Raw genomic sequence first — 25,228 nt, forward strand, 5'->3', positions numbered from 1 at the left:
TTTCTCCTCTTTCAGCCTCTCTTCCTCTGTGACTCTGGGTCTCCCAGGGTCTTTTCTGACATCCCAGTTGTGGGTACAGAGTGGAGGCCCTGGCACTGTGCCAGGTGGTCCTGCCCACCCCAGATACTACAGGCATGGCTGTCTCTCCTAGCCATGCTAATTGTGCCACTGTGCGGGGTGAGGACGAAGTGCAGGGGGTCGGGGGTCGGGAAGACAGGGTCCTGGCCTCTGGGTCTTTGTGAGTCACGTGCCTCCTGGACACTCTCAGGTCTCTACTCCTTCCCTGCCCTAAGCATACATGCCTGGGGCTCTTTCTCCCTAGGGCAAGAAGGTACCATGGTCATCCTTTTGGAAGTCCCCCCCCCCCCCCAGCCCATGCCTAACCTTCCTCCCTCCTGCTCCAATCACAGCCCCTTTTTCTGGAGGAATCAGTCCTTTCAAATCAGGCAGTGGTTTTTTCCTCCGATGCATTCTTACATTCTTATGCAAGGAAGAGGCTGATAGGGATCTGAGAATCATTTCACCCCCCCCACGTGCCCAAGTTCCCTTATCAGGCTGGGGAATCTCAACTCAGGGGGCCAGCAAGCAGCCTGGAGAGGGTGGAGGGTGGTGGTGGTGGTGGCTTGGAACTGGAGAGCAGTCACCAACTTGTTTTCCCTCCCCCCCCACCCCCTAAGCCACAGAAACCACTTGAAGCTCAGTGCGAGCCTGCCCTTCCAGGGGGGTGCCTGGGGGTGTGGAGGTGGAAAGTATATGTGGGGCCTGGGCAGGCTGCGGACCACATACTACCCCAGCCCCATCCTCCAAGGGCCACCCCTCTGGGAAGCCTGATTCATTGATTAGGACAACCTTTCCTGGGTCTTCTCTAGGAGGTCCATGCGGGGCGGGGGGTGGGGGTGGGGGAGACCTCAACCCACCAACCCACTGGAGTGACCCAAGGAGGGGGTTGTCCCTCCTCCTCCCCAAACCATTAGAAGAAGCACAACCAGTGCTTTATAAACATCTGTAGATCTCACAGCCTCCACCCCTCCCCTTTCCTGTCACAAAGGCCACTGTGGGTGGAGGGAACAGCAGGAGTTTGACCCCAGCTCCTGGCCCTGAACTTTCTATGGTGACCCTGCCTGTATCACTCATCTGTCAGTTAACATTTGTGGTCACTTAGGTTTGGATGCAGCAAGGAGGGTTGAAAGGCAGGAGCTCTGGTTCTTAGAGCCAAAAGACTTGGATAAGAAGGTGGCCTGCCATTTATTGGTCTCCAGTTACCACATCAGTAAAAAGGGGACAACAATAACTGTCCTGGAGGCTTTGAGGCCCCAGCTGTGTGCACACAAGAGGGGTTCTTAGGACCTGATTTGTCCTAGGGCATGTTTCTGTGGCTTTAGCTGGCCAGGAAGTTTCTCCAGGGACATTGTGGCCCCCATCACAGGGGCCGGCTGACAGCTTTGAACTGAGTGAATTGCTCTGTGAATTCCCACCTCACAGCCGCCTCTGAGCAGCAGGGTGGGGTGGGGCATCTGGTGGAGCCAGGGTCCTAAACCTTCCCTGCAGCCTGGCTTTTCCCTGATCTGCCTGTCAGGAAAATGGGACTAACAAACAATAACTACCTTACTGAGCGGTTGTGATGATTACTGGGATAACACAGGTAAGACACGAGACCTGGTACAAAGTACTGTGGTTAACAAAAGATGTTTTGGTCCATCCCTCTCTCTTTCCATTCCTATAGTCCTCCCTTCTCTTTATCTGACTCCCTCTTTTTTTTTTAATTAAAAAAATTTTTTTTAACGTTTATTCATTTTTGACAGAGGGAGACAGAGCACGAGCAGCGAAGGGGCAGAGAGAGGGAGACACAGAATCTGAAATAGGCTCCAGGCTCTGAGCTGTCAGCATAGACCCCAACACGGAGCTCGAACTCGAACTCACAAACTGTGAGATCCTGACCTGAGCCGAAGTCGGACACTCAACCGACTGAGCCACCCAGGCGCCCCAGTGACTCCCCTTTTCTATGCCCCTTTCCTGCTTTCTTTTTCTCTATCTTACCAAATAACTTTTTTTTTTTTTTTTTTTTTACATTTTACTTACTCATTTTGTAACTTGTTTGAACCTCATGTCTGTTTTGATCACTGCCTGGCACCTCGCGGGGCCTCCCTACCTTGTATTGCAGGAATGCAGGAATGAAAGTTAAAGTCCTCTACATTTCTTTCCAGGGACTTTCAATTGGGCATTGAATGCAGTTGCTTACCAAAGGTTATTATGGGGGCAGGGGTGGGGTGGGGTTGAAGTAGGACAGTTCTAAGGACAGAGCTAGACCCATGGGTGACTTCACAGATTGAAAAAATTGGAGTGCTGTCATCCTAGGGCAGGAGGAGACCCCTTTCAGAGTGACCTGGTTGGGAACTTGCAGCTGGCACCTATATATTAGATAATGAGGGGATTAAGAGCCCAGACTCAAGCCATACTCTCTGGGTTCAAATCCTAGCTTTACTCCTCAGTAGATGAGTAAAGACCAAGGTCATATTGGATAACAATAGTACTTAACTCTCCTGGGAATTGCTGGGAAGAAGAAACTGAGTCGACAAGTTGTTGAACAGTTCCTTGCTTGGTGATAATCTTGGTAGCTGTTAGCACTTATTATTGCCTGGTCAATGCTACCACCTGGTGGACATCTGGAGCAAGATTTTACTGGTCTTGGGCTGGGGCAACAGGTGGGGGTACCTAACCAGAGGATGGAGAAGGAATCTGGGCGATCTGAATGGAGGTATGTGTGTGTTGTGTTAGCATTACACATACTGAGGGCTATCAGGATCCAGCAGGCTCTTCCTGCCCCTCCCTGCCCCCATTCAGGGCACCATGGAAACTGAGAAAGGGCCCAAGGGGGAGGGGGAAAGAAGCTGGTTGGCCCAGTGTCTTCTCCTCCCCCCTCCTTCCCTCCCTTCCTCCCTTTCTTCCCCTCCTCCCTCCTTTCTTTCTCTAAGCCTGGCCTGAGCCAAGAGGAACCTACTCCAGGGAAGGTGGAGAGAGAAGAAGGTCACTGCTGACATCGGGACATTTAGGTAGGAGGTAGACAGAATCTGACCTACATTTATCCATCATCCCCACCCTCCCCCTATTCACTGGGCATCCTTAAGAAGTGCTCTCGGGGCGCCTGGGTGGCTCAGTTGGTTGAGCATCCAACTTCTGCTTAGGTCATGATCTCGCGGTTCATGAGTTCGAGCCACATGTCGGGGTCTATGCTGACAGCATCAAGCCTGGAGCCTGCTTCGAATTCTGTGTCTCCCTCTCTCTCTGCTCCTCCCCCAGTCATGCTCTGTCTCTCTCTCTCCTTCAAAAATAAATTAAAAAACATTAAAAAAAAAAAAAAAAAAAGAAGTGCTCTCACACTTAGGTGGGACTCCCTCCCCATATGAATCCTTGGGACATTTTATCTCCATCATTCAGTCCCCACGTGCTGGTCTGACTCTCGGTTCCTGCTTTACCTCCTAGGATGGCACAGGAATAAGCAAGAGACAGGACACCTAACTCAGCACTGTGTCTGATGTCTCCTGACTCACTCATCAAGATACAGAAATTTCATCTCTTTTCATGACAGATGTGGGTACAAGTGGGGAGTAGATGAGTGGAGGATTGCTGGAATCCCCGGAGATAGGGGGACTGGTGGGGGGCAGGGGGAGTGTGGCTGATGTTTGTTTCAGTCACAGAGCTTTTTTCTGGAGTGACTCAGTGATTGGAGGGCCCCCAGGAGGGGTGGAGGCCTTTTTGGACAGGATCTTAGGACCTACGCAGCCCGGACCTATTAAACTAGCTTCAGGGTCTCTTGGGGATGGAGCCCAGGAGTCTGCATATTTAACACACTCATTCAGCATTGCTGATGTCTGATTATTCTAATGCTTATTCAAGTTTGAGAACCACCACTTGAGGTCTGCTCCAACTCAGTGTGAACGCGCTTCTTCCATCCCTGGTACAGCCATGGCAGAGGGAAGAGAGTAGGCTGCAGATCTGAGAGTATAGGGTGCCAACAGGGGAGAAACCCTGCTAGAAGCAGACACTTTATTAGCAAAAATAAATACCGGCCAGGCAGCCTGAAAAGAACGAATACTGCAGATCGAGTGGAGGCCTCCTGAGGAAAAGACAGGTTCTCAGCCTATGGACTGAGATGGCCAGGCGCCAGGGAGGCCCCCGGACCCAGCTCCCCACCCAAGGGGGGCAGCAGGGCCATAAGAGGCGTCTCACACTCTCCCAGCAGGATATCTCGGCGGAAGCCCGCGCCCCGGTCTAGCACCTTGGCCCTCAGACTGCGGGCCACCAGGTCTGGCGGCCCCAGCCCGTCGAAGAAGAAGTCCTCGTTGAAGATGGGGTTGGCGCTGCACTTGACCACGCGGCTCCGTTGGCCCCGCGGCCGGACGCGCGGCCACAGCCTCAGCACCACGCAACAGCCGCCGCCGCCGCTCCCGGGCCCGGCCCGTGACCGCGGCAGGCCCTCGGCGCTCACCAGGCGCAGGCGCAGCCGCCCGGGCCCGGCCAGGTACTCGGCGGAGAGCCGCAGCTGGCCGCCTCGGGGCGCGAGGCGCAGCACGCTCTCCTTGGTGGGCCGCAGCCGGCAGCACGGGAAGTCTGGGTGGAAGAGCGGCGGCCCCGCGCGGCGCGGCGCGTGCGGGCTGGTGCGGGCGGAGCTCGCCTCCTCCGGGGCCGCCGAGCGCGGCCGGGGCCGGCCGGGGTCTGGCCGCGGCCGGCCGGGGTCTGGCCGCGGCGAGCCCAAGGGCGACGACTCGGGCGACGAGGCCGTGTCGCTGTCGGGGGCCCGGCAGAGGCGCAGGTCCGGGGCGGATACGTGCAGCCGGGCGTGCGCCGGGGACAGCCCCCTGGCGGCGGAGGGGGGCGGCGGGTGGAACAGGGACTCGCGCCGGCGAGTGTGCGGGCTCTCAGGCAGGAAGGCCCAGCCTTCGCGGCCCGCCAGGTGCGGCAGCGAACAGGCCGCGGGGAGGCCGCGCCCAGCCGGGGGCTGGGCGCCGCCGGGGTCTGGGAGCCGGGGCGGGATGCAGAACTGCGGAATGCGGTCAGGGGTGAGGACGTTAGGACAGGCGCGCGCGGGCGGGCCCCGGGCTCGGCGCTTGGGGAGCAGGTTGGACGGCGCCCATCGGGGCCCGGACTCCGGGGCCCCCAGCCTGTAGCCGGCTTTCTCCAAGAGCCACATGAAGTGGGGTGAGGATGGCGGAAGTCCGAATTCCGCGAGGCCGAGAAGGTGCAATTTCAGCGTTCCGGGAGGGAAGGCCTTCGGAGGAGAGAAGAGGGCTTGAGGTGGGTGACGCTCCGAACATACACCGGGTGGGCCGAGCACTTTGCCCCCAGCGCGCGGGCCCCTCTCTGGGCGGGAAAAACGGGGCTGTGAAGCCTGGAGGCCTGGGGAGAAATGGAGGATACCGGACAGTCACATTTTCAGATGCAGGCCTCGGCAAATGCAGACTCCGCAGTTAGTGCTAACGGTGTTCACTCTAAAGAGAAGAAGGCCCAGGGGCGCCTGGGTGGCGCAGTCGGTTAAGCGTCCGACTTCAGCCAGGTCACGATCTCGCGGTCCGTGAGTTCGAGCCCCGCGTCGGGCTCTGGGCTGATGGCTCAGAGCCTGGAGCCTGTTTCCGATTCTGTGTCTCCCTCTCTCTCTGCCCCTCCCCCGTTCATGCTCTGTCTCTCTCTGTCCCAAAAATAAATAAACATTGAAAAAAAAATTTATAAAAAAAAAAAAAAAAAAAAAAAGAGAAGAAGGCCCAACATAACCACTAGAAAGAACTCTAGCTACTGTTAGGAGAATTAGAGGGACATTCTCGAATCACCAAAAGGTCTGTAGTCACAAACACGGACCCAGATCCCAAACTCCGCTTGTACATCTTGCTCCCCTGAAGAGGCATAGAGGCCCTGGGCAAGCTCATCCCCTTCTCCCTCGCGCGTCCTGAAGACGCAGACCCTCCTCCAAGATCTTGTCCGGGGTCCCCTTTGGCTGCCTTCCCCGTTCCTGGGCTCAATCCTCGTAAGACTGAGCCATCCTTTGGCCCCAGCCCCACCTGCCTCCTCTTGCTCCTCCCTCTCCTTTCCGAGCGGCTCGAGGCCAGAAGCGGACTCGCTGCACACCTGGCCGCTGTCCTGCGAGCACTCAGGGCCGTCCAAGGAGATGCACCTCTCGGGGACACAGAATCCCCTCCACCCCAAGCCCTGACTGTCCCGTTCCCAGCCTCCCCGCCCCGCCGCATCCCGAGTCTGCCGCATCCCGAGTCTGCCGGGCGGGGCCCGGCCGTTGGGCCGCCACTCCCACTCTCCACTCCTTTTCTCCCCAGGAAACCACTGAGCACAAAGGCGGTATTGATTCTCCGCCACCCCCAGAGCGGCTCTCTCAGAGGCTCCTCTGCCGCTCGCTCACCGCACCCCCGCGCCCCACCCGCGGACGCAGCGTTCCGGCCGTCCGCCTGGGAGCCCGAGCCCATGGCAGGCTCCGTCGGACGTCCGGGGTGCAGGCCTCACCTGTAGGCCGCCGCCGGTTCCTGGCCTCTGATCAGCAGGCGTTCAGAGCCAGGAGGGGAGTAGCTTCCTCTCTGGCTTGCTCCCCCAGCCCAGTCCTTCTGGGAGGAGCTGGCAGGGGCCTCCGCTGCCTACGTACGACCTCTTTTCCTGGATAAACAGAGCTCTGTCTCCACGGTCATCAGCCCGTCCTTCTTAACTCCTTCCTCTAGCTTTCTAGCAGCAAGCCAGTCCTGGGACCCCAGCCTCCTCTGCTTCCCCCGCCCCTGGGAGGGCTGCAGTGAGGAGGTCGTTATCATCGGCAGTGGCCTCCACCACCCTGTGTGCTGCACTGGCCACACCCTAGCCCTGCCAGGTGAAACCCATCACCTTGATCACACAAACCACATATTCTGCAAAGCCTTCCTTGCTGGAATCCTTTGACCACCCCCTCCCCCTCCCCCCAACACCCTGTGCAGTTCTGGAGCCATCACAATAGCTTCCCAGACAGAGTGACTTTCTGTGACTAGTTCTCTGAATTACACTGGCCCAAGGAAAAGTGACCAGGATCCAAATGTCTGAACATAGAGACACTGACGACAAAGCTCCTTCTGTCCTTGGGCCAAGCTCAAGCTGGTCCTGTGCTCCCTGTCTTTGGCAGAAGGCTGTTAAACTGTGAACATGGAGGCTGCCTCGCCTTTCCTTCCCCTCTCCCGCAAGCAGATCCTAGGAAGCACAGGCCACCACTGGCAAGATGCGACCCTCAGTTTCACCCACCATCCTTCAGTCTCTCGAAGGCGTCAGGCTCTTTCCCTACCTAGGATCTTTGCATAGGCTATTTCCTCCCCTAGGACCACACCCCCCCCTTTCATCCTTCAGATCTGACAGCCTTCCATCTAAATTAGGGACTTCTGCGTGGCTCAGTTGGTTGAGCCTCTGACTCTGGTTTAGCTCAAGTTATGATCTCCTGGTACATGAGTTAGAGGCCCGCATCAGGCTCTGCACTGACAGTGTGGAGCCTGCTTGGGATTCTCTGTCTCCCCCTCTCTGACCCTCCTGTGCTGGCTTTCTGTCTCTCTCTCAAAATAAATAAACTTAAAAAAATAAATTAGGGACTTCTCTTGTATACTTTCACAGTGCCCCATACCTTTCCTTTCTGGCATTGGTCACAGGTTTTTTTTTTTCTCTGTGATTTTTGTATGTGATTATTTAGTGTCTTACTAGACTGTAAGCATCATGAGGACAGTGCTTAGTACAGGCAAGTTCTTAATCAGGATTTATTGAATGAATTAATGACATTAAGCAGAATTATACCTGAATCAATTCAGTCTTCCATTCACTGTGTTATGTGCTGGGGATATATAGAATGGGGGGCAGTCTAAGGGGAGAGACAGACAATAAAGATGCAAGCAACAACAACAAGACAAATGGTGAAATGCAGGAAACACGATGGTATTTTAACATCTGATACTTGAGAGTTTTGAAAGAGCAAGTGTTTCTTTTATGGAGGTCCCTGGTGGCCCCAGACCCTTTAGTACTGACCCAGACCTTTTAGCTCCTCACTCAGCTCAGCCCTGGTGTCCTTTCTCGGGAGGGTGGTCTGCATGGAGTGCTGCAGCCAAGAACTCATGGCTTTGGCATCAGTCAGATGGGTTGAGGATCTCAGCTCTGCGATTTACTAGCTGTGTGATCTCTGGCATATAACTTAATCTGTCCAGGGTTCATTTTTCCCATCTGGAAGACAGAGAGAACATACCTAATCCTCAGAGTTAGTATGAGGACTAAGTCAGATAATACGTGGGCATCAGTTCAGCTCACTTCTGCTAAAAGTACAAGAAAACAGAAAACCCAACTCAATCTGGACTTGACAACAAGACATTTTTTGCTTCTATAATAAGAAGTCCAGGTGTGGGGTAGGATTCAGACAAGTTTGATTCTGTGGCCTCATTCATTCATTCATTCAGTCATTGACTATCTACCATGTGCCAGGCACTGTGTTGGACTTGAGGATATAGCAGTGAAAAAAGAGATACATCTCCTAGCCAGCTGAAGTTGATGCTTTAGTGGAGGAAGAAAGATAATAGAAAAAAAAAAAAAGTAAAAATAGTACAGTTTATTAGAAGGAAATCAGTGTTTGGGGAGAAAGTAAAAGTAGGAAAGGATTATAGAGGAGCATTCAATTTTAAATGGGGTGGTCAGGGATGGCCATCTTGAGAAGAGAACATTTTAGAAATGACATGAAGGAGAGAGGAAGGTTATCTGAGGGAAAAGCATTCTGGGCAGAAGGAATTACCAGTGAGAGGCTCTGAGGCGGAGGCATGCCTAGAGTGTTCAAGGAGGCAAAGCAGCCAGCATAGCTGGTACAGAATGAGTGAAGAAGAGAGGGAGTCAGAGGGATAACAGGGACAGATGCTGTTGGGGCTTATAGCCACTGTGACAATTTTAGCTTTTACTTATAATGAGCTGAGGAGTGACATGACTTGACATGTATTAAAAGAGTTGCTCTGGCAGCTGTGTTGAGAACGAAATGAAGGGGATAAAGGCATAATTAGAGAAACCAGATGGGAGACTATTGAAATAATCTTTGTTCAAGATGATTGGGGCATGACTCAGGATCTGGATCTATTCTGAAGCTAAAGCCAATAAATGGACCCATCCCCATCTGAAGAGAAAGAGAACGATACAAAGTTTTTGGCCTGAACAACTGGAGGAATGGAGTTATCATTTGCTGAGAAGAGAGAAAGTTTAGGAGCTCAGCTTTGGATCTATTAAGTTTGAGATGCGTGCCAGACATCTAAATGGAGACGCTGGGTAAGCAATTGGATTTATGAACCTGGAACTCAGAGGAGAGTTCCAGACTGGAAATATAAATGTGGGCACCAAGAGAAATGAAGACGGAATTTAAAGTCACAAGACTTGAAGTGTAGGTAGAAAAGAGTAAGGGTCTGAGGCTTGAGACTCAAACTGAGTCCTGGGCATGCCGATATTTAGAGGGGAGAGGAGGAGAACCAGCTGTGCCAGATGCTGTGACAAGATCCAGTAAGGTGAGGACTGAGAATTGATCACTGGATTTAGCAATGCAAAGTCACTGGTGACTTTGAGAAGACCAGTTTCAATGGGGTGGCAGAAGCAAAAGCCTGGTTGGAGTGGGCTGCTGAAAGGTTAGGGGAAAGAGAGAGCAAAAACAATTCTCTTGAAGGATTTACTAGAAGAGCACGGGGGAATGGGGTAGTGGCCGGGGGTGGGAGGGAGTGGAATCAAGAGAAAAAATTTTAAATGACAGAAATAGTGGTGTGTTTGTATGCCGATGGGAAAGATCCCATAGGAAGGGGAAAATTGGTAATGTAGAAGAGACAGAGGAGAATTGGTGCAGCAATATTCCTGAAGAAATAGATGTCGTGTGTGAGAAATCATTCTGGGAATTGTCCTTTGCCTGCTGTGTAAACAGTTCACCCAGCTACTGGGGGGAACATAGAGTAACTGGATAGAGGTAGAAGGTGGAGGAGTGGGCAGTGGGAACTTGTTTACTCCGAATGCTTCTAATTACTCAGGTCACCAGCTGAGAGTGATGATTGATGGAGGAGAAGGTGGCTTTAGGGTTTGAGTAGAGGGGACCAGGAAAGGAACAGTCACCCAGGAGGACAGGGGACTGGATGCTCTAGGGAAAATGCAAGATGGGTCCTGGGTAGTACTGCAGGCTCGCCTTTAGGAGAGCAATCATGACTTTATGCTGAGACCGGGCAGCATGGCTGCAAGATTTTTCTGTAGCTGTGCTCAGCTGTACAGATGTAGGGGGAAAATGGGAGGAGATTTGGTTTAGGACTGTTGCTCAGTGGTTGACGATTCAGTTTCCGGCTCCCTCTCTCCTTCCATTTCCTTCTTTTGGTGGATGAAATCAGGGGTGCATATAAGAGTGCACACCACCTGGGCTGCACAGTGTGGGGACTGAGAACTGATTACAAATAATCCACAGCCTGGCTGTATCCGTCAGGGTCTGGTGAGGAAAACAGCACTTGCTGGGTAGTTCAACAGAGGGAGTTTTAACACAGGGAACTTGTTACAAAGGTATTGAAGAAGCTAAGAAGGCAAATAGGATGGTGAGGACTGTCTACCAGGATCTGGAACCATGGAGACACAGGCACTACTTGGGTCACCTTTCAAAGCAAAGAGAAGGGGAGAACTACCCTTACTTCTTTCTACTTTCCGCCTTCCAGTCAGCCACTAGGGCCTCTCAAAGAGAGGTGGCAAGGGAGACTGGGAACTGTAGTTTGTATGCACTAGCCCTGCACAATCTAAGGCAGAGTAGGGTAGGGGTGGGGATCTGGGAGCCATCAAACAAATGACTGGCACACTGAGTAGTCATAAGATGACTTAATGAGAACAGTAAGATATCAGACCTGGAAAGAAATGATTTGCCAAACAGTAGCAGAGTTGAGACTAGAAGCCAAGATCTTCTGTCTCAAAGAGCATTGTTCTTTCTTATACCCTAGAGGTCTTTGGATTTGAGCAGAACTACTCCCTTGAATGAGGCCCAGAGTGCTGCCTCCTCACCTCCTCCAGCACCATCACTGCTGCTCCTGGGGGACATTACATGTGACTGAGGGCCCTCATCTCCTTTTTCCTGCCACTGCCATTGTAGAGGCACACCTGGAGGACGGGGCATTACAGAGTTCATCTGGGTTGAAGCCTGATGAAGAGGCAGGCAGGGCACAGGCCTTTCCTCCGGGTAGACAGGCAACAGTTACAGGACTCTCTGGGCTTTTGGGTCTCGCTAAGCTGTCTGTCCCATGGTCTTGAGGGGTGGCCTCAGGTAGCATAACTTGGCCACCAGTGCTCACTACGGGTGCTGGCAGGTGAGGGGCTTGGTGATCTACTGTGTCTGATAGCTCTGGCTCCTTACCCAGGACCTTTGATGAATGATCTAGCTTTGCAGTTCCGGGAAGGCCTTAGGGGTCCCTTCTTCAAGAGCTGGTATGAGCTCCCAATGTCTCCTGCCTTCTTGAACTGGTTGTTCTTACAGCTGTCTTATTTACTCTTCAATTCTCTTGACACTTGACATAGGCTTCTGGAGAACACATATCCTCTGCTGTAAGCAGGAGAAGCTGCCACGTTTGTCTGGATGGCCAGTTCGATTCCACTCCATCTACTTTTACAATAGTTGCATTCCAGGTAAATTTGTTTTAAGTGTGGAGGCAGCACCTCCCCTGTTTCTGCCTAGAAAGCTGCACAACTTGGCCTCCTGGAGGGGAGGGGTGTTTGTCAAAGCCCTAGAGCCTAGAGATGATGACAACATTTCACTTACCAGTGTCCCTGCTCACCCTCCTGGTCTTATCCAGTGAAGCCTGACACTCTCAGACAGGTTGTGGGGCCTTCCCACCTCTGTAGATTTCTACCTGTTTCTTTTAGAAGTATCAGATGCATCTAATCTATTTTAAGATGGAAACTTAAGTACAACTATTTTGTTTTTATTCTTTTCCTTGACTGGAAGTGTTTTAATGACAAATAGGCTCTCCTTGACTGTGAATACAGGTCCATCAAGTCCATCAAGTTTTTGGTATGCACTGTGTTTGTAGATTATCAGGGCAACTGTAAACACAGAAAAATAGGGTTTTGATGTGAATATATGGGGGGGGGGTGGAAAGTTGGCTGCCACGAGATTTCTGGCTATGGCCTCTGGTATGACTCTAGCTTTTGAGGGCCACTGGGTCAAGGCCCTTCAAATCTAGGTCCACCAATCTTTGACCCATTATTCAAGATTGGTGGCTTAGAAAGTGTGTGGTCTAATTACTAGAAAGAGAACCTGATTTCCTTACCTCCCCACCACTGCTGACTTTGTGTACAACTCTCTGGCCCTGTTCCATGCCACAAAAGGGTCCATTCTCTCTGATCCCCTGAATCCCCAGCCCCAGCCCCAGATCCTGGAACCTCAGCCTAGGCCTGAACTTGAATTCTTCACTTGCCAGGATAAGGGTTTGGGCGTAGACTGTTTGTTTCTCTGATGATCCTCCTCTCAGACTGAGACAGTAGTTGCTGGCTACTCACCAATCCCTTTTCTCTTTTTTCCACAACATATAGTTAGACCATATTCTCCAACCAACCTCCCTTTGCTGTTTATTGGGGCCTCATGACTGAGTTCTGGCAATGGAAATACCTTGAAGCTTGGCCCCCAAACACCTCCCTTGTGATTCTCTCCTCTCCCATCTGGTAACTGGATATCAACACCCAGGATGAGTCTGGAAATTATATGTTGGATATGGCAGAACTTTTGTCAGCCAGATTCCTGAATGACTCCTATACACCAACAACTGGACTTTATGTGCGTAAGAAGTCCATTCTATTTAAGATATGGGTTGTGCTATGGAGCTGTAAAGGTTTACCTGTTTTAGTATTTGGCTTCACCACACCTAATAATTAACAATCATTTGTGATATGCCCTTTGGAATTCTCATTCTTTGGTAAAACTTCTCGAGTCCTTGACCTCTTCCTGGGCATCCCCTGCACCCAGTTGTCTTAACAGAATCCTGCCATCCCTGAGGAGGCTGCTCGGTTTTCCACTTCTCTCATCTGTAGCTCAGATGGAGGTTCTGATTTCTCCTAGATGACTAGTGCCTCCCCCTGTCTGTAATCTTCTCCATGTCAGACCATTACTCTGGCCATGTTCTCTTTTCTCCTTTACCACTGTTTCCTCACCTGATTTACCAGCCATTGTCCCGTGGTCTTGCCAGCTGGCTCACGCCTTCTCCTCACCTCAGGTCAGTGCACTTCCCTGTTTTCCATCAGCACCTGGGCCTTCTGCATGCCTTGGCCCACATGGACCTGGTTGGTCTGTTCTCCTGATCCCCACAGTGGCCTATCCCAATCACTGCCCTTCCTCCAGACCTCTCTCCCCACGGATGGCCTTGCCTCCTGTTTCACCGAGGAAGCTGAGGTGCTCTGGTGTGAATCCTCTCAACCTCCCATCCTGCTTGGTATCAGAGTCACTGATGCTGTTGCCATTTGTGCTCTTGATCCATCTCTAAGACCAGACAGCTGTTCTGTTGGATGATGCCTCTCTCCTAGAGTTTCAGCCTCTCTCCACCGGCTCCTTCCAAAGCAATTTATAAATACACTCAACCCTCTTTCTTTAAATAACATTGACAACAACAACAGCAACAAACAAAATTCTTAGAAAGAATCATCTAGAGTCACTTTGTCATTTCCATCCATTTTTCATTCAACATAATTTGGATTTTGTGCCCACCTTCCGGCAAAGAAGACCTCACCTTCCTTACTGCCAAAGGCAAAGGACTGTTTTTAGTTCTCATCTGTCTTGCTTTCTCTTAAGCATTTGACCCTGCTGACCTCTCCCTCTTCAGAATAGTCACTCCTGTCCTATCTTAGGCCTCTAGTGGCTCTTTGGTCCTCTGCCCCAATGTTAACCCTTTGTGTGACCAAAGGTTCTATCTCTGAGCCCTTCCCTATCCTTCATTTCTTTCCCCTCCCCTCCCATCACTCTGTAGACTTCTCTCCCAGCTGTCCTGTGTCAGTTTTCATATTGATGACTTACAAACCGAGTCAGTTGTTCACCAGTCTTCAGCTCCAGACCACAACATCCAGGTTCCTGCTGGTGCTTGCCACGTGGCAAAAGTACCACAGGCACGGCAGGCTCAATGTGTGAGAAACTTAACTCATTGTCTACCCCCACCTCAGAACTGCTCCTCTGTTCTCCCAGCAAGGCCACCCGCCATCCCCAGGCCAGAAACTTGGAGTCATTCTGGAAGATTCTTCTTCACAAATCCAGTACATATAATAAGTGGCAAAGTCTCACACTCTTGTGTGTGTAACATTTTCCATCTCTCTCATTGTCAAAGCTCTGACTCACGACAGAGCCTTCCGATCTCTAGCTGGGGGGTTTGCAGGGGCCTCCTAGCCAGTGTTCCCACCGTCAGGCTTGCTGACTCCCCCTTTACTGCCACCAGAGTCGTCTTCCTAAAAAACAAAACTTTATGTCCGCCCCCTGCCGGCCTCCACGTTAAACCCTTTAAAAGCTTCCTTTTGCCTACAAGACAAAGTTCAAGTTGCATTAGCCGGGTTTGGGAAGGTTTCCATGGTCTGCTCCTGCCCTGCCCCCTTCTCTTTCCCTAAACTCCTGCCCTACTCAAAACCTTGCTCTTCTCCAAAGTCACTCTGCCCTTTTACCCCATTCCTTTGCTTTTACTATCCCTTTTGCCTGGAGAGTCCTCCCCTCCCTTGCTTGCCTGGTGAACACCACTCAAGTTTTGAGACTCAGTTTAAGCACTGCTTCCTCTAGAAAGTGTTTTTTTTTTTTTTTAATCTCCTTTATAGAGTGAAATTGACCCCTCCCTTTGTGTCTGTACTGCATCCACGGCAGGAGCCAGGGTGGGGTGGCAGGAGCTGAGGCCCCCCTGCTTGTGGCCTGCTGTTGTTCACCTCAGCACCGGGGCTCTGTCTTTGCCTCTCGTTACTGTGTGCTCGGTGCTTCACCCAGAGCCTCGACGTGCAGGTGCTGAAGAAATCTCTTGGTTGGTGATGATGGGAAAGTGGGTGTGTGGGGGGTGCTGGCAGGATCTTGGCTTCCCACTACAGAAAGGTCTTAGCCTGAGAAGGAGTTGTGAATCTTTATTTACTCAGAGGAAAGTGCCCTCTTCTTCATCTCACCCGTCACTTCCTGGAGACACCTCCTTGCTCTGCAGTGGGTCCTGAGCAGGCACAGTGACTGTCACTGGGACAATTCCTCTTCCAGCTGCAGCTGAAGGAAAACACCTGCAGGAGAAGGGCAAGCTGTGGCAGGAGCTGGATGTGGTGCACGGAGCATTTGCATCCTGTTATCTAGTACCCGATCCTGTCCTTGTGGTACAGGTCCGGCCACTCATACATAGAAAAAAAAAATCCTAGCCGGGTTCTCCCTCATTTCATCAGAGTCTACAGCAGGTGCCCATTCCCACTCTAAAAAGCTGGACCTCAGTTTGGGACTGGATCCTCAGTATTCTTCCTTCCATTTGTCCTGAGGGTGATGGTGGCAGGACAGAGTCTGGGCTGAGGCTGAGAACCTCCTTACCTGAGGACTTGGCATAGACTCTCTGCTGGTCCCTACTCTGGGCGATGCAGGACATGTAAAGCTTCTGGTCCTCGATCTTTTCCACGTCAACATTCAGCACAGCCAGAGAGCCCACAGGGATCAAACTGAAAGAGGGCGTGGCTTAGCCCAGCCGTCATGTGGCTTAGCCCAGCCTAACCCTGGCCACCATCCCTTCACTCCTCTTCACTTCATCCTTCTCTTCAACCCACCCTGCCCCAAGAAACAAGTGGCCCAGGGCTCAGGGCCCATTTGCAGGCTCCTGGAATCTGATGGGAGAGGCTGTGCTCTGGCCAGGGACTAGAGGAACAGCTTAGCAGCAACTGGGGGAGGAGAGTGGCAGACAGGGCTCCTGCACCCAACACTGAGAATGGCCAGCCCTCAGTGATAAAAAAAGGTGTGACTTTGGCTGACATCTCAAGGATTCATACTTACTTTTTGAACCTGATGTTGAGGCTTAGTGTGAACAGCCCCTCTCCAGCCAGGTAAGCAGTTTTAGAGAAGGTCTCATCCATCATGGCGGCCAGGGACCCTCCATGTGCAAACCTGGGGGTGGGGAGAATAAGGCCTGGGCTATGGGCCTCCCTCTGACCCCGACCCTGCCCATGGAACCACCTTGCCTGTACCTTTCTCCAGGACGGGAAAGGAAACAGAGTAGGATCCCAGCTGATCAAACTGGCCAAAGTCACTTCAGCGTTTCTCCCGTGTTGCTTCAGCATGTTAGCACCCCCTGACACAATTATCTTATTTTGCCAGGAAAATGTTGGGCTTTTTTTTTTTCTGATAAAGTTCATGGAAAAACATTTTTCTGATTCATCACCTAACTGCTGGCAGCAATTGCCATCATTTGGAAAGGTGCGCTCATACAGGGGAGGGGAAAGTCCCTGTACTTTTTGGCTTGGGCTTGGAGGTGCAGCCTGGGGTCAGCCCCCACCTTATCTGTCACTATAGCCAGTGCCAGGGCCAAGCCTGCGTTTTCAAGGCGGCTAAATGTGAAATGTGACCTCTGCCCTCTCTAGTGCCTTCCGAGCAGCCAGTAGGCTGCCTGCAGAAAGGGCCTGCTTCAGCAAGATGTGCAAACTCTTGCTTTACTTAAAGTGAGAGAAATGTTCATTCTTATGTAAACTGACCTGCATGCCAGAGCTACTTCACTGTTGGTGAGGTTGGGGAACATAGAAGGGTGTCCAACTCTAACAGCACAAAACGGATTCAGGGTTCTCATTTTCAAAAGCCTGGTTCTCCATGGACCAGCCCAGCTGCCCCACTGTGCTAGCATGGATTCCTCTCTTTTTCTCACCACCAGGAGGGGAGAGAGCTGGGGGCCATGGAACCACACACCCACCTGGTTTGACTCCACCTCTCACTACCTGTTTGATCTTGAGCAAGTTGCTAAATAAATAGTTGAGCTGCTAAATTGCTAAGCTGTTCTGAGCCTGTTTTTCCACTATAATTCGTGAATAAAAAGAATTCCTGAGCCTGTTTTTCCACTATAATTCGTGAATAAAAAGAATTCCTATTAAGGGGCCTGGGTGGCTCTGTTGGTTGAGTGTCCGACTTTGGACACTTCCGGTGATGATGTCTTGGTTTGTGGGTTTGAGCCCCGTGTCAGGCTCTGTGCTGACAGCTCAGAGCCTGGAGCCTGCTTCAGATTCTGTGTCTCCCTTTCTCTCTGCCCTTCCCCCGTTCACACTCTGTCTCTCTCTCTCTCTCTCTCAAAAATGAATAAATATTAAAAAAATTGAACAAAAATAATTCCTATCTCATCAGATTACATGAGGTAATGTTTACAAAACCCCTCGTGTACCTCCACATTGCTTGAAAGAGGGATAAAGGAGTTGATGCCGAAGAACCCCAAACCCACTCTTTCCTTATCCTCACTGGCCAGGCAGGGGCCCATTGGCAAGTGTGTGGATTCTGCAGGATAGCCCTTGGCCAGCCGGTAACCTACCCCTCCTAACTGCCTATGGGCTGGGTGGGTACTTATGACAAGATAGAAAATATATATTGGTGTCTGCCTCTGATTCCTGACACAGTGCTGCTGAAACTCTCGTAATTTCCTGGGTGATGGGACTGTCTTGTTCTATTGAGGCAACTCTGGGCGTGCTCCTGGATGGCTCCTGGATGGGGGCTGTCCCCAGAAAGACCAAGCTATGATTAAAATCTTGGCACTTTCACCTTCCCCCACCCCATTCTCTCAAGAAGGGAGGAGGGCTAGAAATGGAGTAAATGACGGATCATGCCTGTGTGAGGAAGCCTCCATAAAATCCCAATGGTGCAGGGTTTGGAAAGCTTCCAGGGTGGTGAATGCAGGCACAGTAGGAGGGTGATGCACTCTGACTCCACAGGGACAGAAGCTCCAGCATGCATTGGGGACCCTCCCAGACCTTGCCCATGAACGTGCTTCATCTGACCATTCTTCGGTATCCTTTATCAGACCCTTTAATAAACTGGTAAACATAAGTGTTCCCTGGAGTTCTGTAAGCCTCTCTAGCAAAGTAATTGAACGTGAGGAGGTGCTAGTAGGAACCTCCAAATTGTAACTGTAGGGGCCAACGCAAGCCACCAACAAGATGGGCCAGTTTGACACGAAGATTATTTTAAATAATTTTTTAAATGTTTTAAAAATGTTTATTTATTTTTGAGAGAGAGACAGAGTGTAAGCAGGGGAAGAGCGCAGAGAGAGGGAGACACAGAATTGGAAGCAAGCTCTGGGCTCCGAGCTGTCAGCACAGAGCCCGATGAGGGGCTCAAACTCACGAACCATGAGATCATGACCTGAGCCGAAGTTGGACGCTCAACCGACTGAGCCACCCAGGCGCCCCTATACACTATTACGTTTGATTTCCTCTTGTTCATCTGTCTCACATCAATATGATTCCTCATCCAGCTAGAAGGACCCTTGAAGGCAGCAGGAAATTCTTGCTCCCCAACATAGCCAAATCAGACAGAAGTCGTGGGAGCCTGGGGGCCTGCTACTTGTGATTGACATCTGAAGTGGGGGGCAGGCCTGTGGACTAGCCCTTACTCTGAGGGATCTGATGCTCTCTCCAGATAGATGGTGTCAGAATAGAGTTAAATTGCAGGACACCCAGCTGGTGTCACAGAATTGCTTGGTGTGGGGAAAAGCCTTCACCCGTGTGGTGATAAGAAGTGTCAGAAGTAAAGTGTCCTGTGTGAGCAGTAAGGAGACACACAGGAGAGAAAGAAATGGTAGAGGAGAGCTGGGTTTTTCCCTACAGAGTAGACCGAACTGGGTGTTTCTTTCTATTCAGTACTAATCTCTTCTCTGGACCCCTCAACCTACTGACCTCAGTGTTGGATGGTCCTCCTCTGTCTCTCCTGACCCACATCCATGAGCCCCTAAATAAAAGCTACACTTCACCCCCTACTTGGGGTTTTCCTCTTTAGAAGGAAGGAGATCTCTGACCTGTGCAGGGCTCTGACCTAGTCCCCCAGTGTCAGCATGCATTAGTATGAAAACCAGTGTCCCCATGGAAGACCGCTTTTGTATTGCCAAGGCGACCAAGGGCTGCAGTCTGAAACCATGGCCTGTGGAGGTGCTGACATCAATTAAGATCTCCGATGGGGCACCTGGGTGGCTTAGTCGGTTAAGTGTCTGACTTCGGCTCAGGTCATGATCTCACGGTCCGTGAGTTTGAGCCCCACGTCAGGCTCTGGGCTGACAGCTCAGAGCCTGGAGCCTGTTTCGGATTCTGTGTCTCCCTCTCTCTCTGACCCTCCCCTGTTCATGCTCTGTCTCTTTCTGTCTCAAAAATAAATAAACGTTAAAAAAAACCAAATCTCTGAATTTAACGGCTACTGAGTCCCTATCAGGCCTTGGGACCCTAGAGCTGCCTCCCCCTTTCTCCCTCTGCCTTGCAGGGACTCTGGCACCAACAGCTTTCAGCGATTGTTTAAAGAAGGAACAGTGACAGAGCAGAAGGCAAACAACCACGGACTTAGTGGCACAGTGGCCTTGGGCAAGAGGCTCAAGGCTAGCTTGATTTCCCTTGTGGAATTTATGTCTAGCAGTCTATTCCAAGTTTGAAGACAGCAGAACACAATAGAGAGATCGGTGGACCCAGATTAGAGTCCTGATCTGTCCTTGATTACCCGTGCTCCTGCGGGCAAGTTACCTTACCTCTGTGTGCCTCAGTTTGTCCACGGGTAAAATATGAAGTTTGGGTAGATGGTGTCTGATAGCTATATTGTGCTGTATGGTTCATGAGTATATACAATATTATAGTTTTCAGCCACTTAGGCAGATGGATATTACTGCCCCAGGTTTCAGGTAATGAGGCTGAAGGCCAGAAGTTAAACTGCCTGCTTGGGGTCCAAAGGCCAGCAAGGCAGACCAGGACTGGAAGTCTGGCTCCACATCTTGTCCTCTTCCAAGGTCACCACACCCTTCTCTCAAAGTGGGCCCCAAAACCACCTTCTTATTGGGAAATATTCAGATCTCCATAAGGAGGCTCTCCTTGTCTGAACAATGGGGACTGGAGCAGACCACCCAGGATGCCCTCCCAGGCATGATGTTGAGACAGAAGCCCAGTGCCCACTACCCCCACCCAGCTCCTTAAGGAGAGGTACAGACTCCAGGGCCTGGTGTGTGGCTAATCCATCAACTGAGCAAGCCCAGGAAGCAGCTGAGGACATCCACCCAGGTCTTACCCTGGGGCCCCCTCCAGGTAGGGGCCAGGTTGGAAAAGACAGATGGACTTCTTCTTGGACGGGTGGAAAAAAATGACATACTCGTAGCCTTGTCCTTCCACTTGGAGGCACCTGGTAAAGATGCGCCAGTCGCTTTTGTCTGGGGAGAGACAGGAAGGGCTGTAGCTGGAGGGGGAGTTCGTGATTGTATGGGGCCCGTTGGGATGCAGGGCCAGCCATTCAGCACCATGTCTGGAGCCCTGTCTCAGGCACAGGGTCTAGGAGAGAACCAGAGGACACCCAGGCTCTGCAATCTGAGAGTGGAGACAGAGCCCTCTTCTCAGGGATCCCTCAGTCTGGAAGGAGGAATAGTCAGGAAGTTCCCTGGCTGAGTGTAGAGATAGGATCAGGACCAGATTAAGACTTTAACAGATCTTAAACACTGAAAATTTAAAATGTAACATGTAATTCATATATAATTCAAAATAACAAACAGTAAAATACTAAACGTAGTCAAATAGGAGTGCTGGCTGGCTCAGTTGGTAGAGCATGTGACTCTTGGTCTCAGGCTTATGAGTTCAAGCCCCATATGTGTGTAGAGATTACTTAAAAATAAAATCTTTCAAAAACCCAAAAAGTAAAATAAGTGCAGAAAAGTCTACCAAAGTTCTGGGTTTTTTTCCCCCCAGAAAGACAACGACAACAACTACATCCTTTTTTTGATGAATACCAAGTTCTTCGAAAAAAAAAATTATTTTGGTGACCCTGCCTTGTTTGTGACATAAACCTAAAGGTCATCTGTCTACTGGACCACCCATTCATGAGTAGGCAGGAAAACCACATATGTGAATGAGACAAGAAAATAGGGACACCCTCTGACACACACATATGCATGCACACACAAGAAGAAAGACGAAGGTGGAAAGTTCTATCCATCTGGTGGGTGTTTTGGGAGACTGGCTATGGGCCCAGTAGAACAAGGATGGTATGCCAAAGCCTGCAGGGAGGGTGGGGACTGGGTGGAGAGGACGACTTGGGATAAGGCTTGACAATACGGAAGAACACCAGGTAAGAAGGCAGAGGGCAGGGGGGCTGCTCTTGGCTGGGAGCAAAGGTAGCCACTTGATTATATTCTCTTGGATGGGAGGTGGGGAGCTAGAGACCAGAGAGCATACTCTTCTTTTCGCCACCTGCTGGGGCTGAAAGTATAAGGAGTGGGGCAGACACAGAAAGGACTTCCAGCTGAGAACTGGAAGGGAGTTTGTGTATCTCCTTCCTGAGGGTGGAGAGTCAGTGCAGGGCAAGGGATTGGCTGAACCCCCAGGTGGGCTGGGTGTGCCCAGGGGTCCTCCCAGACCAGCCCTTACCTGAGGTAGCTGCTAACCCGAATGGGAGCTTGAGCCCCTGGATGTGGTCTCTGTTGGACTTGAAGGAGGGTAGTTTGATCCAGCCATCAGTCTTGGTCTTCTCCAGAAATTCCTGGTACAAGTTCAGCATGTCTGGACACCAGCTGGCATTGGGAAGGGCATAATCCTTCAAATCCGTCTTCTCCAGGCAGAATCTTGAAACCTGGGCAGCAAAATCAGGGAGACCAAACAGCTTCCTGGAGGGAGGCTGCTGCTTGGGCTGTGAGACCTGTAGGTGATTTGCTCCTGGGTTCCTGGCTCCTCAAGCCCTTCCACCAGTGTTGACATACAAGAAACAGCCCATTTTCCTTGTAGAGGGTTTGGGGACACCTGTGGGTGACTGGCAAGGAGATGCTAAACTGTAAAGGAAGGGGAAAAAAAGGAACCAGGGCTGACAGGTAGAGGCATACTGCTGTGTGGCGGTCCCGTTTAAAACCTGTGAACTCTCCTTTGAGGCTGAGAACTGCTAGTCTGAGCCCCATTGTACAAATGGGGAGACTGAGGAAATATGGCTAAAGTTTCAGGGAATAAAACTTCCCATAATAGCGAATACTGTTCCTATTAATTGAAGCTTGTGAGTGTGAGAACTGATGGTCAGACTAGAGCCTGTTCTGAGACACTGTCTACCCTACGGGATGCGACCACAGCTGTTGAAGACCACTATTACCACCCCCACACCTGAGGGGCTACTCCAGCTCTGACTACAGCTGTGAGTGTGCCTGGGCAGAGTAGTTCCTTTGAAACACGGTTTTGGCACCCACAGAAGTGTGATACCATCTGCGAGACAACGTGAGCCCCCTATGGCATTGAAGGCTCACGGATCAGTCACTGCTCTGGGCAGTAGGCCAGCTGCTTTGCCAAACCACACACAGACCCCTCCATCTGGAATCCCCCAACTCAGCTGCAGTGGTCTGTGTGCCACAGAAGGAAAGCGACTTGTTGGTGGCCACACAAGATTCAGACCAGGACAAAAGTGTCCTAGTGGTTTTAGTTTTGGATCCTGGCTCCTTGGTTTCTTTGTCTTCCTTCCTCCCCACCTTCCTCCCTCCTTCCCTTCATTCCTTCCTTCTGTAATCTCTGGGCCCAACATGGGGCTCAAACTCATGACCCCAACATCTAGAGTCGCATGCTCTACCAACTGAGCCAGCCAGGAGCCCCTTGATCTGGGTATTCCAAGAGCACCTTCCCTTTGCCAAATCAAATAGCTTCCCACTACACTGCCCACCTGCCCATCCATGATCTGGGAAGTGGAAATTTGGAGTGCTCTTTATGCCTTAAGCCCCCAAGAGAAGGGCCGCCTGCCTGGCTGAGCTGGGAACTTACTCACCAGGGAGTCTGTGGAGGATCCAAACGCTGAGGTGCGGTTGAGTCTGGGCAGGACGTGGGGGGCTCCAGGAAGGACTCTGTGGTGGCCAAGTCTTATTACTGCCTGGAAGCCTCTCCTTATCATGGCTGAGTGTGAGGATTGGGGCTGGTGGGGCTGCTGGCAGGCTCTTAAGGAAGCAGCAAAGTGAGTGAGTGCTCTTTAGCTGCACCCTGGTGCTGTTGGTACAGCCAACTCTAAGACAAGTCTCTCTCCCCTTCTGTCACAAGGTTTTCATCAGCAAGCTTCTGCAGATGATTAGGCAAGATGGGGCTGGTTTGACACAACACCCACAGATGCTTGGGGCCTTTAGCTGGTCCCAAGCCCCACCCAGCACTTGGGGAGGGGCCAATGCTGTTTGGGCATGAAGGTTTAACAGGACTGGCCTGAGTCCAGAAAGAAGTATTTGTTAACGAGGCAAAGAAAATACATAAAGAAATAGCATATGGTACATGGAGCCTCAGAGGGCTGCCCTGAAGTGTTTGGGGAACAATCCAAGAAGATCCCCAGAATGATAATGGAGGTCTGTCTCTTGATTGGAGGATGTTGGGGGAGGGTCTGTGTGTGTTGGTGGTGGAGCCTTTGGGGCATGTGGTCTGCAGCAAGACCACCAAAGCCCTAGTATGGTCCTGGCCCTCAGAGAACCACCTCACAGCTCTCAGTTGCCCCTTCTGATATCCCAGACAAGGGGTGGCACGGAGAAGCCTCCACCTGCTGGTCCCTCGTGGGGATACACACGAGAAGGGGAAGATCTTAGAGGCAGAGACAGAAAATCATTTGGATGGGGCGCCTGGGTGGCTCAGTCAGTTGAGTGGCTGACTTCGGCTCAGGTCATGATCTCACAGTCTGTGAGTTTGAGCCCCGCGTTGGACTCTGTGCTGACAGCTCAGAGCCTGGAGTCTGCTTTGGATTCTGTCTCCCTCTTTCTCTGCTCCTTCCCCGCTCATGCTGTCTCTCTCTCTCTGTCAAAAATAAATAAACATTAAAAAATTAAAAAAAAAAAAAAAAAGGAAATTATTTGGAAGGAAGCAGCTTAGCCAAGGTGCTCTCATGCTTTGGGAACCCCAGGGAAGAGGCTGTGTGCTGAGGGTGAGGTGGGGAGATGGGCAGTGGTGGCCTTGTCACTGGCAAGCCTGGAAGAGAGGCGGCTTTCAGGGGAAAGGTGGGAAGAGTGTTCAGCCAGTGTCTGCAGGCCTGTGGGCTTTTTTGGTGATGATATTTGTTCTGTTGAATTAAAACTGCCAGTTTTCAACTATAAGTCCCAGTTTTTAGTTCATTGGAGAAAAGCATGTTCTGAAGGTCAGAACTGTGCAAAGGTAGATGATGATGATGATGATGGTGGTGGTGATGATGATGGTGGTGATGGTGATGATGATGATGGTGATGGTGGTGGTGATGATGATGGTGGTGGTGGTGGTGATGATGATGATGGTGGTGGTGGTGATGATGATGATGGTGATGGTGGTGGTGATGATGATGGTGGTGGTGGTGGTGATGATGATGGTGGTGGTGGTGATGATGATGATGGTGGTGGTGATGATGGTGGTGGTGGCAGTGATGATGATGGTGGTGATGGTGATGATGGTGGTGGTGGTGGTGATGATGGTGGTGGTGATGATGATGATGGTGATGGTGGCGGTGATGATGATGTGGTGATGGTGATGATGATGGTGGTGGTGGTGGTGATGATGATAATGATGTGGTGGTGGTGATGATGGTGATGGTGGTGGTGGTGATGATGATGATGGTGGTGGAGATGATGATGATGATGGTGATGGTGGTGGTGAGTTTTGGCAGTTTCTGAAAGACCAAACAGATTTAATAGGGAAGTTTACAGATTTTGTCCCACCTGCTTTCTGTGTTTGGCTGCCCCAGAAGACTAGAATATAAATATTTTCATTATGTCCTGTGAAGGTTTTTTTGCTTGTTTGTTTGTTTAAGAAAAGTTTTACTGGGGCACCTGGGTAGCTCAGTTGGCTGAGTGTCTGACTTTCAGTTCAGGTCATGGTCTCGCGGTTCGTGAATTTGAGCCCCGTGTCAGGCTCTGTGCTGACAGCTCAGAGCCTGGAGCCTCCTTCAGATTCTGTGTCTCCCTCTCTCTCTGCCCCTCCCCTGCTCATGCTCTGTCTCTCCCTCTCTCTCAAAAATAAATAAACATTAAAAAAATTTTTTTAAATTAAAAAAAGAAAAGCTTTACTAATGTGTTATTATTTCAGTAAAGTTATTGTAACAGGTGTAAAAGGCATACATTAT

General features: G+C 51.1%; 3 protein-coding genes across 3 annotated transcripts in view; 1 reads left to right on the forward strand and 2 right to left on the reverse strand.

Annotated features, from left to right (window-relative positions):
- Positions 1-25,228, forward strand: part of RIIAD1 (regulatory subunit of type II PKA R-subunit domain containing 1) — a 223,653-nt gene that overhangs the window by 92,440 nt on the left and 105,985 nt on the right. The window lies entirely within an intron of this gene.
- C2CD4D (C2 calcium dependent domain containing 4D) lies at positions 4,001-6,634 on the reverse strand. The gene is made up of 2 exons (XM_086718234.1): positions 6,505-6,634; positions 4,001-5,394 (listed from the first exon to the last, which is right to left on the reverse strand). The coding sequence occupies exon 2, from the start codon at positions 5,186-5,188 to the stop codon at positions 4,139-4,141; it is 1,050 nt and encodes a 349-aa protein (XP_086574360.1). The 5' UTR covers positions 5,189-5,394; positions 6,505-6,634; the 3' UTR covers positions 4,001-4,138.
- On the reverse strand, positions 15,085-23,266 carry THEM5 (thioesterase superfamily member 5). The gene is made up of 6 exons (XM_025912360.2): positions 22,940-23,266; positions 21,574-21,775; positions 20,228-20,366; positions 15,992-16,102; positions 15,539-15,663; positions 15,085-15,243 (listed from the first exon to the last, which is right to left on the reverse strand). Exons 1-6 carry the CDS (start codon positions 23,060-23,062, stop codon positions 15,200-15,202), a joined length of 744 nt encoding a protein of 247 aa, XP_025768145.1. The 5' UTR covers positions 23,063-23,266; the 3' UTR covers positions 15,085-15,199.

Source organism: Puma concolor, chromosome C1, assembly GCF_028749965.1.
Source record: "Puma concolor isolate L17-30 chromosome C1, mPumCon1.1.hap2, whole genome shotgun sequence".
Taxonomy (NCBI): domain Eukaryota; kingdom Metazoa; phylum Chordata; class Mammalia; order Carnivora; family Felidae; genus Puma; species Puma concolor.